Genomic DNA, 13,902 nt, shown 5'->3' with positions numbered 1-13,902 from the left:
CAAATAAATGCATGTCAAGCACAGCACTGCAGAGTTAAAGGTGTGTTAGATGTGGTCCCTGTGCATCAGAAGCTCCCAGTCTCATAGCGGGAGACCTAGAAATGAATGGCCTATTCGCTTTACAAATCATTCAACTACAATTTTGCTTTTACCATCAATACTCCATTCAAGTTGCTTTTTACCAGGATCAACCTTTTTTAACTTTTAAGACACAGGGTCTTGCTATGTTGCCCGTGCTGGAGTGCAGTGGCTATTCACAGGCCTGATAATTGCATGCTACAACCTTGAAATCCTGAGCTCAAGTGATGCTCCTGCCTTAGCCTCTCCAGTAGGTGGGACTACAGGTGTGTGCCACCCTGCCCTGCATGATTTTTTTTTAAAACACTAGTTAAGCGCAGTAGTAGGAAGAAGGGGGAGGAAGAATAGAACTGGAGTTTGATCTGTAACAGACTATGAACAATGAACTGAGATAACCTCACTGCTCTCAGATCAGCCTGAACTTCTTGATTGTTATGACATTTTGCATACCTTATCAGAATGTTCTGCAACATTTGACTGCTCTCTTTTTTGACTCCTTCTCCTTCCTTAGCTTTGGTGACACTCCCCTCATAGCCTCTCTGTCTCTGTCTGTGTGTCTGTCTCTCTCCCGTGCTCCTCCACTTTCTCTGCCTAACCCTTCAATGTTGGCACTCCCTATGAGTCCTACTCTCCTTCCTCTTCTCTTTTCACCTTACTCCATCAGAGTGCCACATTCCTGACAACTTCCAGTTCTCTATCTCTAACCCAGGCCTCTCCTCCAGGGAGATCCAGACTCACAGAGTTAAATGTTTCCCTGGAATGTCTTGTAGTCCTGGAAAACCCAATGTATCTAACACTGTATTCTTTACCCACCCCACCCCCGCCCAGAACTCCTCCTGCTGTATTTTCTATCTTAATGAATGATGCTGCCATCGACCCCGTTGCCCAAGTCAGAAACCTGAGTCTTTCTTTCCTCCTCCCTGTCACCAAGCCCTGACTAGTCTGCTTCTTACTGTCTCTTGATTCCAACCACTTCTCTCTGTTCCCATCCCCATGGGCTTGGGCTCACCTGAGTGACTGTTAAAGCTGGTCTCCCTACTTCTTTTCTTAACCCAGCCAATCCAGATGAATTTTTTGATAACAAATTCATTCTTGTCACTTTCCTGCTAACTCTTTTAACAGCTCCCTATTATCCACTTTAGTTTAAACTCATTAGCAGAATCCTGTTGGTAATAGAGGGATCCCAAGTGAGAACGGCAAGTTAGTTCTAAATAACAGGAACCTAGAAATACAGAGAATAGTAGTTCTAATGAGGCCAGAGAGCTGAGCAACAGCCCCTTGATGAAGGGCCCTCCGCCTATTAGAAAGCACCAATGAAGATTGAAAAGCAATGGTCAATGAGGCAGAAGAACTGAGAGAGAGTAATCTAGGAAGCCAGTGACTAGAGTTTTAAGGTGGATGACGTGATGAAACGTGTCATCACGGAGACATGACATGGACTGAGAGTTGATTAGGAAATCTGGTATTTTAATTGCTTGTTTGTCTATCTTTTAAACATACTCAGACTTATTCCATCATTTAAAACAATCATCCTTGTATCCAACATTACCCCATCATCTCTCACAGCTACTACTCTTTTCCTTTTTATAGTCAGTCATTAAAGTTATCTATACTTGTTGTCACCACAGTGTTCAAGTTTGGGTGATAGTTTCCCAAACCTTTTTTAAAATTTATTGATTTGTAATTTTTTTTTGTTTTGAGACACAGGCTTGCTCTGTTGCCCAAGCTAGAGTGCAGTGGTGTCATCATAGCTCACTGCAACCCCAAACTCCTAGGCTCAAGTGATCCTACCACCTCGGCCTCCCAAGTAGCTGAGACTTCATGTGCACGCCACCATGTCTGGCTAAGGTTTCCATTTTTTGTAGAGATGAGGTCTTGCTATGTTGTCCAGGCTTGTCACGAACTCCTGGCCTCCAGTGATCCTCCCACCTCAGTTTCCCAAAGTGCTAGGATTACAGGTATGCGCCCAGCTAATTTGCCTATTCATTAATTTAGCAAACAGTTGGTGAACATATGTCTCAAGCAGGATGCAGAGTGGTGAAGGATATAGCTTTTAGAGTCAGACAGACCTGACTTTGAGTTCCACCTCTGCTATTTTCGAGTCATGTGACTTTTGGTCAGTCACTCAAGTCTTTTTAAGTCTTAGTCTCATCTACAAAAAAAGTTTAATAAAAATCTGAACCTCACAGTGTAGTCATGAGGACTAAATGAGAAAATGCATTTAAAGCACTTAGTCTGGTACCTGGTTTGCAGTAGGACTTAATCCCTCAACAAGATCCTATTGCCAATCAATCACTTCCTATGCTAACCTTCAATACCAAACCTGCTAGCCATTTGTTTCTTCTTGCTCTTTATGTCTTATCTGTTGAATATGTACTTTTCAAGCACAGCTATTTTCCCTCCTTATTTCTCTATTCCTTTGCTCCCAACCTCCCTTAAAAAGCAAGAGAGAAATTTCTCTGCCAGAAAATCATTTCTTAAACCTTTGTACTTCTCGGAAGTCTTTTGTAACTTTCTTATGTGAAGGATCAATTTCTTTGCTGTCTTTCTCTTAAATGTGTATTTGTGATCAAAATAATTACAACAGAAGGTTCACTACAAGGCATTTTACAAGCCAAAAGATAGTAACTTCACAAAGCAGGAGGATCTTCTCACATTAAAACTGCAAAAAGTTAGTTTTATATTTTGAAAGTTGGCAACTGAAGCCAAAGGAAAAGCCAGAAAGCACATTTTATAGTCTCAGGACTTACCTCGATGTAAGCTGATTCTGTACCTGCAGGTGAGATGTGTGGCTGCCAGTCTTTAGGTGGCTTTGAAAGGTACTTGGAATCTGTCACAACCCATTTGAGCCGGGGCCAACCTAAATCAAACCCAAAGTAAAAACTGAATTGCCTAAGCCATCAGGGAAGGAATTTACACTGAGTTGGTCATTTTAAATATCAACAGACCAAATTAAGACCATTTTATAATCAATAAAATACTTTATTTTTTTTATTAGTTTTTAGTGACAAATCACCAATTATACCTTCTTTCAAAAGTATAATTGTTCCACATGCTAATTCCAGGCCTTGATATTATCTCAACAACTGGGAGGTCCATTTGGCAGTGGAAATCCACTGAGGTTAGTGGTCTATCCTCTGTCTCTATATGTAGCATTTAGCTTTAATGTACAGAGTGGTAGCTTTTTCCAACCATCAGCATAAAGGTTAAGGGTGTGGGCTGTGGAATCAGACAGATTTGGGTTTAAATTGCTGCTGTGCCATTTATTAGCTGTGACTTTGGGCAAGTTACTTAACCTCTCTGTTTCTCAGTTTCCTCACCTGTAAAACAGGGATAATAATGGTACCTACCTTCCTAAGAGTGGGAGAATTAAATAAGAAAATATATGTAAAGTATTTAGCTATTATTAAATTAAAATGCTAATTAAAGCATTAAGTTTCAACTTTTAACTAAAACCAGGTACAAGTAATACTAACCTTTAAACTGTACAATTTCTCCATTCTGGGTTTTTGGCAGTCCCTTTAGACAAACTTCACTGGTAAGAGCTAAGGCAATACCACAGCTTCCTAGCAAGAAGCCAATCTGCTGACCTCCAGCATCCTGTGGAGAAAAGATAATGAACACAGTAGGGGAGTGAATATGAGCATACCCATGCCCAAACTCTAACACTTGGTAATGCTCTGGCACTTGTGAGATAACATTCATGGAGCCTCACCGACATCTAGCAATTGTCAAAATCCAATGACATTATGTTCTTCCAAATAATTTCTACAATACAATTATTTCTTGAGTACAAACAGGCATTTTATTAACCTGACATTGCTAATGAATCCTACCAGCCAAATGTGACCACTTTATTCAAGGGTCAGCAATGATCCTGTTTTAGATTAGATTCAGGCAAATGAAATAAATGCTAACATAGTTCAGTAGTCTTCCTCTCGTCCCACCCCCAGATCCAAGGGCAAAGCACTTCAGCTCATAACAAAATAAATAATGTAAATGGATACCAATGTCCAGATTTATAATGAAAGCCAATGGACGGTTATACCAAATCTATATACTCCTTTTATCATTCTATTTTAAAGAAAGTAGATATAAGCCTTGTAACAGCAGCAAAAAACAAGATCAAAAAACAAAAGATACAGTCTAAAGTATTTCCATTAAAATGTCATCTTAAAAGTATTATGAAACCACACAAACACTGCCAACTTAATAATTTATGAACGACCCTATGATTTCCTGACCAATTGAAGGATACTATATCCCATCAACTAGAGCTCCAGGGATGTTACCAATTTGTTTTCTGTTCCTTCCAAAAAATAATTTTTTCTTATAAATCCACATTTTCCACCAGATTCATCTCTGACATCAACACTTAGTAATAAATTGCCTGAGAAAATTAGTTCAAGCAGCTCATGGAGAAATCATTTGGTAGAACACAGAAATGTGTTACATATGCTCCATTTTAGTAAGGCTGACATGTTGTCAAAGTAAAATCCTATAAATTGGAGAATAACATGCAATCACTGCATCACCCATCCACTTAATGGAAATCCTAGGTCGTATGATACGGCTAAAGGAAATCGCTTTACAAAAAGGTCACAGCTTTTGTAAATGTGGGTTATCTATAGTCTCTGAAACAAGAGTGGTACTCCTTATAAATGGTAATTGTTCGAAGTCAAGCATGCCTCCATGCTATTGTAAATGATATACAATACTGTAAAAATTCTATCTTAGTTGAAAACTTGTTATTTGCATGATGCTTGTAAATATTAATAATTTTTCTACAACTTTCATGTTTTTAGAAAGTGAAGGTGAGAACTTCAGAATATGGTCAGACTATTTCTGATGTCATGACTGAGTCAATCAATTCAATAAGAACCTGATGCCTGCCATGTCACATGGGCTACATTCCTCTTAAATTCAGCAATGTTACCTTTCTGGTAAGAGGTACCTCTATAGGCACTGGAATCACTTCTGCCAGGAGACATCCATAAAAAGCCACCATAAACATGACTGGATCATTGTTGGGGTAAACCAGGGCTACCTAAAATTCATAATGACATTCAATAATAAAGGAATAAAAACATGCTTATGCTTTCAATGTCACTCTCTAAGATATATAACATTTAACATGAACATGTAAATCAAACTATTTAATAGCCGTTTGCTCTAAAGGAAATTAAGTTACAGAGATGGACACACAAATCTAAAAAGAAGAGATCTCCATCATGCCCATTAAAAAGAAAAGATCTCCATTATGCCCATGATTATACTATATATTTTGGAACTATAATGCAATTCACCAACATCATAAGAATTTTTCACTTAATTCTATTGGCTATTCATCGTAAGCATTAAGTTAATTATTAATACTCAGGAAACCTAAGGCAATTTACTTTAGTGCAAGACTTAAGCAATAAAATAAATGCAATGGACCTCTCTAGATAGAACAGCATATTAAAGAATAAGCCTCACATCTCTGAGAGAGCGTACAACTACTGATTGACTTGATCATCACCTTAGGGCCAACCTAAGGTTTCCTACTGTTTAATTCACTGCATTAATCCTATTCACTTACTCAACAATGCAGGTGTTCTAGCAGGAAGGTATTTGGTAATAGGTGTAAATAATATTGGCAGAAACAATTATGGATATAAAATTAATTCAATAACAAAAGTTAAACAGTGAAATCTCTATAATATGTGATCTCACCTATAATGCACCACAAGAATAAATGACTTTCCCTAACTCAAGCAATGCAAAAACACAGAAGGGATCACCGTGACATGTGAAACTTAATCATGTCACTAGACTCGTTTCCTCTTCTTTTGCTTTCAAATTCTCTTAACTCACTCCCAAGAAAAGTTCAATTCTGAACCTTTAAATTTTCCTAGAATTTTAGAAAATACTAATTCCATAAGACCTTTAAACAACCCATTTCCTTCCTGTATACAGTGTCCATTGCTAGGTAGACACAAAATCACCTTAAGGTTTAGTGAGGACTAGGAAACACTCATTGGTCGCATTTATAAGTAAAAGACATCCTTAGATGCCCTTTGCCATAATGCAAAAGTGTTTTTGAAAGTCTCATTTTAGGAGATTCTGTAATCATGAGCCTACTGAAAAGAAGTCTGTTGTGTAGTTTCTATAAATTCCAAATGAAAAGTAATGCTTCACAGTAAGAAGTAATCATATTTAGAAAGTCATTAATAGGAAAAAACTTCAACAATTAAAAATACATTTTTAATGTCACCTCTAATTAAAGAAGACATAAAATGATATCAATTTATTTTTCTTAAAAGTAACATGAGTCTCCCTTCCTTCTTCTTTTTTTTTTTTTTTTTTTTTTTTGGAAACAGGGTCTTGCTCTGTCACCCAGGCTAGACTAGAGAGCAGTGGAGTCATCATAGCTCACTGCAGCCCTGAAACCTTGAACTCCTGGGTTCAAGTGAACCTCCCGCCTCAGCCTCCCAAGTCAGTAGCTGGGACTACAGATGTGAGCCAACACACCCAGCTAATTTTTCCATTTTTTGTAGAGATGGGGTTGCACTATGTTGCCCAGGGTAGTCTTGAACTCCTGGCCTCAAGTGATCCTCCCACCTCAGCCTCCCGAAGTGCTAGGATTACAGGTGTGGACCACTGTGCCAAGCCTCTCCTTCCTTTTCTACATAAAAAAACAGAAAAATTGTTTTTAAATGTGTATAAGGCATTTTGTAAAGAAAAAATATCAAAGAGTAAATTTTGTTGCTTTTGTTGTTTAAATATTGAAATATTTATTTCAAGAAAGGCTTAGGTTTCTCTTTCTTCTTATTAGCACCTCAAGAGTTTACCGATTGTCAACCACATAAAAAGACATGTGAATTTCCTTCAATTTATGAATGCAAGAATTATCACCTAGTATTGGGCTAACCTGGGTTGGAACCAAAGTACTTTTAGTTTTTAAAAATAAAACTTATATAAATTTTCCTGTTGTATATTAAAAATTCAGAATGTGCATATTAGAAAACAATAAGCTCTACCTCCCTAAAACCAAAATACCAATTACCCTGTCTCCAGGTTTTAACACAGGTTCATTTTTGGTCCCCAGTTTATTAAGCAGTGTGTAGGCCAACTTTAAACTTCTGCTCCACAACTTTCCTGGAAAAAAGAAAATAGAACAGTCTTATAGAAAAAAACACAGGCCTATCTCATTAAGCGATCATTCACTTTATCAGCACATTTACTAAGACAATAGCCATTTCCAAATGGTGCATTCCACGAGCATCACTCACCCCCTAACACACAAAAAGCACCTTCCCCCAAAAGTTTTACATTCGTTCTAGTTTACAAAAGCCAGTCCTGTCTTAAAACAAAAATAAAACACCACCAGATGCTCAACCTAGTTTATATAATATTCCAAATTCTTTTCTGGAATAATTCGAATATTCTTAGAAATAATTTGATATGAGTTGATCACACTTGGGAGAGGGGGACAAGTTTGGGTTCTTTTTTTTTTTATCACAGGACTGAAAACCAGAAGGCTACTTCTGTTCTAAGCTTGTTCTGAAGAACCACTTACATAGGTGGTTATTAGATACTTGTGGTAACTGCAAACTCAATGTATGACTCAAATGATTAAACATTCCATACCACTGTAATCCAATGAAAACAGACAATAAAATGGAAATTATCTATCAGAAACATGTAGATATATTTATAGCTATTAAATAAACATGCAAACATTTTGTCAGCTGAATGCTTTCTTTAAGGGTTATGTGGATGAAATTAATATACAGCTTCAGAGGGAAATGTTAAAACTATTTTGGTAAAAACAAACAAAAAATCTTTTCATCTTCCTACTCCCTTCTCTCAACAACTCTTAGAAATTCTTATCTTAGATTATAAGAAAAGTGAAAGAAATCATGTTAAAGTTTTTTTTCCTTCAGAGACAAGGTCTCGCTCTGTCACCCAGGATGGAGTACAGGGGTACCATTATAGCTCACTGCAGCTTTGAACTCTGGGGCTCAAGTGACCCTCTCATCTCAGCCTCCCAAAGCACTGGGATTATAAAGATGTGAGCCACTGTGCCCAGTCCATGTTATTTTAAATAGCTACGTTAGTTTTATATACAATTTATTCAGAAACACATTCAAGATTTAAACTATTTCAGCCTGCATAATCCTTTAAATAAAAACTTATTTTTCCTCAAGATTATTTTGTATCTAGGTCTGTGGACATTGTGCTCCCCTTGTGAAGGGAAAAAGGATTCTGAATAAACTAGTACAAAATCTCATAGCTGAGGGTTGACTACGTTTTCCTTGAAGTTATTTTAAAAAGAAAAATAAAAACTTTAGATAAGATGCAAAATTAAATGGAAAAGTGCTGATTCTTTGTTCATCACACAATTTTGTGCCTATTATCAGCAAGAAGCAGGATGGAGTAAAGATCTAAAAAGTAATCAGTTTTAATTTTTGGTAAAAACCATCTGATTTCCACCATACATTATTAATACTGACCAAATGGTTTTCTAAAATGCTCTTCTAATGTTAAAACTTCAGTAGATCTACAAAGGCTCTTCTTTTTGCTGTCTTTTAAATATTAGCTGGCATGCAAATGCCACTCTAGTAAATGAAAATATTTGGCAATAGCTTTACTTAGAACTTACTATCCTATTAAATAATTGAAAAGATCTGCTGCAACATAATGACCAGCAGCTGTTAAATATCAAGTTAAAAACACTACCATGATATTCTGAAGAATTCTTAGGAGAAAAGGAAGGATCTGGAATCTCGTAAACTCACCATATGTAAGAGTGTAAACTGGTTTCCCTGTCACGTCCAGTGCAGTCAGGCAGGAGCATTTTGCTTGAGTGGTACCCCAGCGCTGCAGGGCAGACTCAAGAGCAGGAGGCCAGTTACAGATGACTCCCAAAGGCTCTCCCTTCACAGGGGTCATCTGCCGTCCCTCAGGCTTGGGCTGGTTGGGGTCTGGCTGAGGTACTGTACCAAAAAACCCCCAATGGATGAAATAAGTACAGATGCCAAGTACAATACTTATACAACTGGGCTTTAGTTCAATTTTCCATTTAAATGTGAAATCATATTTAATATGTTTTTTTGGAGACAAGGTTTTGCTCTGTTACCCAGGCTGGAGGAGTTCAGTGGCATGATCATAGCTCACTGCAGCCTCAAACTCCTAGGCTCAAGTGATCCTCCCGCTTCAGCTTCCTGAAGCACTGGGATTACAGCATTTAATATGTTTTCTGCAACAAACAAATCCTGACTCTGACAAAGCAAGTTGCTGCACATACAGAAAAGCACAAAGTGTAAATTTCTTTTCAGCAATTTCACAATTTTTAGTAACTTGTTTTTAACTCTTTACAGTTTGTGACCAGTGTTAGAGAGCCAGATTCCATGTCACCAGGTTATGTTTAATGAAAAAGCATTACATGGTGAATCAGAAAACCCAAGTTCACATTCACTTTTTACTAGTAATACATCAGGCAAATTGATTTACCTGAGCCTCGTTTTCCTCATCTGTAAAATGGGGACAGTAATAGTTATACCTCAGGATCATTATTAGACTCAGATAGTGGGCATAAATCACAACGTTCCATGTCTCTACACCTCTGCACACATATTGTATGGCCAAGCCCTCTGCCTCCTGGTGAAGTCTTACTCATCCTTCTCAGGACTTAGCTCAAATCACACAGTCTCTAGGAACCATCCCCAACCATTCCTTGAGGAGACTATTCCCACCTTAGTGCTCCTACACTATGTGGTCTGCTCTTATTAAAGCACTGAGGATCCTCAACAACTTTTTTATTGTATAACTCTTCCCTTGCAAAGACTGATGGCTTGCCTTTGGGAAGGGAAGGTTCTTATTGCCTACAGTGCCTAATACACAAAGGCTGCTCCACAATGTTAGTTGAATTGAACTGAATTTAGAAAAATAACATGGTCATTCCAGGAATTACAGGTGAATAATATCTCATAGTCTTTCATACATATAAAACTAAAGTCCTGTTAATTTTTCTGCAACGAATAAGCATTATTCAAATAACAAAGAACAAAACAAAAATCCTACATTTTCACTGCAAAAAAGATGTTAATAATTTATATATGGAACAAAAAGTCAAGGATTTACTGAGTGCCAATTGCGTGCATAGGATGTAATAAACATCGAGAAAACAAATGCTGCACATATCATTCTTTTAACAAACATTCATTGTGCCTACTAAGTGCTGTATACAGAGTTCAAGCCCTTGAGGAGTATCTAGTATACACTGGTGGACACATGTACGCACATGCTCAGAGCTATGGATAGGACAGTGTGAGCAGTGCATGACAGACACAGGTGCAGGAAGGGCACATCATCCACCTGGAGGAGGAATGCCTGAGCTGAGTCTTAAGGGATGAGTAGGAGTTAGCCAGGTGAATGAGAAAAGAGGCACAGGGAGAAGGAATAGAATGATCAATAAATATTTGATGGGCAAATGAAATATGAAATAAATTGTATTTTACAGTTCAATACAATGACAGATTTGGGAAATGTACTTAAAATGTCTTGGTTCATTTTTTTACTGACACAAAACTCATGAAATAGTTTCAGTTCTCAATTCACTGCCTTAGGCAAATGGTGTTTCAGCTGCCCTTCTACTTTGTATATTTCCAGACTTTGAACCACTATATTAACTAAAAATATCAATATGAGTGATTCTAAATAGTTTTATTTTTATGGACAGACTATATATATGGTAGGCATAGTCCTCAGGCCATAGAAGTCCACATTATTGTCATTATCTATTAGGCCTCACTGCAGATTCTGGGGCACAGCCTCTCAGATTTCCACAAACATGCTGGTATTTTCCTTTTCCAAAGGTTAACAATTATCCAAATAAGTAATTGTTGTCTATTTATAATTAGTGGAAAGCTTTCAGCTCTATTGTGCCAATGCAAACTGTTCAAGTAAGATTCCTGTTACACCTTGACCTTCATGTGCCTGGTCAATACACAGTGCTAGAAACACTGGTGAGGCTATTACTGGCATGAGCAGTTTCAACATCAGTGCATCAAGAAAGAAGTTCACAGTGCAAAGAGGTTAGTGACTCCTAAAGAAACAGAAACTTATCTTAACCTCATATGTCAGGTTGCTTTTTGTTGCATAAATTGGGCTAAGATCAGATCTAGTCTACTGATGTGCCTAATTCTATTAGACATCAAAACCTGCTATCAGTCTCAGGACTTAAAAATGAACCACAAAGCTACCAAGACTTTGTTCTTTTGACAAAAGTTTTTGTTAGATAGATCTATTCATCACCTAGCTTCAGTGAAATGGCCATTCTCATTTTATCTATATTCATATCCATTCCCTTCCCATTCATCCCTATTAAATCCTAGATATCATGATTTCATCTATATTTTTTAAAATATTGAATAAATCACTATTACACTCTCTCTATGACACCTTCCTTAAACAGATGGAACTGGTTTCCTCCCTTTTTTGAACTGCCTATATTAGTTGATATATACTTATTAGCTAAACTAAGTTTTCACATGTGTATATTTTAGCTGTAAACAAAATGAAGGAAATGACTGTATTTTCATAAATCTTTTAACTTTTTTCACGATATACCACACTGGTTTTGTTTTCGTTTTTTTGTTTTTTTTAGATAGAGTCTTCCTCTGTGACCCTTGTAGCTTGCTGCAACTCAAACTCGTGGGCTCAAGGGATCCTCCTGCCTCAAGCCTCCCGAGTAGCTGGGACTACAGACACACACCACCACATCTGGCTAATTTTTTAATTTTGTAGAGACAGGGTCTCATTATGTTGCCCAAGCTGGTCTTGAACTCCTGCCCTCAACTAATTCCCCCATCTCAGCTTTCCAAAGTGCTGGGATTACAGGTGTGAGTCACTGCTCCCAGCCTGCCACACTGTCTTATAGAAAGCAGACACATATGCAGATTTAATAAAAAGGACTATGTTATTTGAAAAAAGGAATGGGTAAATTTTTGAGGTCAAATTTGATATCCACATCTAGGAAAATGCCAAATATATATAAAAAATGTAAAATCATGTATTTGTGATAGTTCCTAATTTCAAAGAGTATATTTCCAAAGATAGTTCTAAGCTACATAGTTATCTCTTTGCCTTTCTTCCCTCTCCTTCCCTCAGCTTTCATTTGAGATCTAAAATATAAATGATTCTTAGAGAAAAAAGCAGAACTATGAACTCTTTGAATCAAGAACCATGTCTTGCTCATCCTTTAACCCTATAGTACCTGACATGTACTAACTGCTTAAGAAACAGTTGTTTAATCAATACGTGTTTTTGGTATTTCCACAACTACCTTCCACAATTTCTTCAGAGTCATCCACAAAAAATTCTTTTAAGGGGGGCCTTTTGGGTCGTTTCAGAGTGTTGAGCAGTTGCTGGATTTTTGTGGATACTCTGCTATTGACAGGAACACCTACAAGGGGAAAAAATGGTAAGTTACAATTCATTGATTATAAGGATATTTTAGTTCCTCAATTTTCTCAGGAGCTTTTACTTCTACTGATGTTTGCCCTTTGCCCACACAGTCTCATTCTATTTCAGTTGGTTCAAATAGGTACAAGTATGTACATGACAAGTTTTATGATCACAGAGGACAAATATGGTGCTATTAATATATTGCTTAAAGATTTCACCTACTCTCCTTTTTCTTTGTAAGATCCGTTTCTTTTCTATACTCAGTTTTTTGTTCAACGTAGGTTTTGTAAGTACTAAGTTTGAACAAGGGTCAATGCCGCCACTGTACAAACTGTGGCAAGAAGGCACTCAGGATGACTTGCCAGCGGGCCAACTACAACACAGTTCTGCAGCTGCTAGGCCAGTCAGTCAGGGGCTACTGTGTGTAACTTGAATTTTTCCAGTTTACTTTATAATCCTTATTTAGCTACCAAAAAGAACTTCTTACCATCAGCCGTATCCATAAGGCTGGACCTGTTAGATCCTTTGTGCATGCCTTTAACTATGCCCGAGGGGGGCAGGTCAATATTGGCTGGGCGTATTGAGGAAGATGAGGAAGAGGAAGAGGTAGTTGTAGTGACATCAGGGGGAGCAGAGAAATTCTCTAAGAGGGGAGAAAACAAAGTTTAGAATTATATTACATTAGCAGCAAAACTAAGAACCTTCAAATCTTTGTTTTTTAGCAAGAAAGAAAACTACATAAACAGGGCATTAACTCTTATAAAACAACCTTTCGAATCAAATTCTACTAGCCAGATATAATGAGAAAAGTTAAGCTACGGTATACCAGCTTTTCGAACTTATTTTCAAGGCTTGGGCACCCTTAGCAAGATCAAACCACATATCCAATGTTATTCTAATATCTTAAACATTTCTTCCTGATTCCATGGTTTATCTAGAATCTATTCCCTTCTATTGAAGACCAAAATAATGTCTTGGAAGTGGGTCAGATTGCTCATTTCCAGATTAACATATAAACTGCCATGTGAGTTGTATTTAACTCACACTAGTTCAGAGCCCAGGGCCTCATGAAGCATATGTAACTCATGTATCTCTTTACCTTGGGAGTCAACATGCTATAATTATTATTGACTATTTAGTTAGTTAATTTATTTATTTTTTTGAGACAGAATCTCGCTCTGTTGCCTAGGCTAGAGTGCTGTGGCATCAGCCTAGCTCACAGCAATCTCAAATTCCCGAGCTCAAGCGGTCCTCCTGCCTCAGCCTCCCAAGTAGCTGGGACTACAGGTACTCGCCACCACGCCTGGCTAATTTTTTTTCTATTTTTAGTAAACAGGGGGTCTCACTCTTGCTCAGGCTGGTCTCAAACTC

At 37.5% G+C, this 13,902-nt stretch overlaps 1 protein-coding gene across 1 annotated transcript in view; it reads right to left on the bottom strand.

The window, feature by feature from the left end:
- The window catches only part of DIP2B (disco interacting protein 2 homolog B), a 215,655-nt gene that overhangs the window by 52,001 nt on the left and 149,752 nt on the right, over nucleotides 1-13,902 (bottom strand). The window contains exons 6-12 of the mRNA XM_069489769.1: nucleotides 13,019-13,174; nucleotides 12,410-12,529; nucleotides 8,862-9,059; nucleotides 7,127-7,218; nucleotides 5,015-5,125; nucleotides 3,555-3,678; nucleotides 2,829-2,938 (exon numbers count right to left, since the gene is read on the bottom strand). Coding sequence (XP_069345870.1) covers nucleotides 2,829-2,938; nucleotides 3,555-3,678; nucleotides 5,015-5,125; nucleotides 7,127-7,218; nucleotides 8,862-9,059; nucleotides 12,410-12,529; nucleotides 13,019-13,174 — 911 coding nt within the window. The remainder of the gene's footprint in view (nucleotides 1-2,828; nucleotides 2,939-3,554; nucleotides 3,679-5,014; nucleotides 5,126-7,126; nucleotides 7,219-8,861; nucleotides 9,060-12,409; nucleotides 12,530-13,018; nucleotides 13,175-13,902) is intronic.

This window comes from Eulemur rufifrons, chromosome 16 (genome assembly GCF_041146395.1).
Source record: "Eulemur rufifrons isolate Redbay chromosome 16, OSU_ERuf_1, whole genome shotgun sequence".
In the NCBI taxonomy this organism is placed as follows: Eukaryota; Metazoa; Chordata; class Mammalia; order Primates; family Lemuridae; genus Eulemur; species Eulemur rufifrons.
This window is presented reverse-complemented; position numbering and strand designations above follow the sequence as displayed.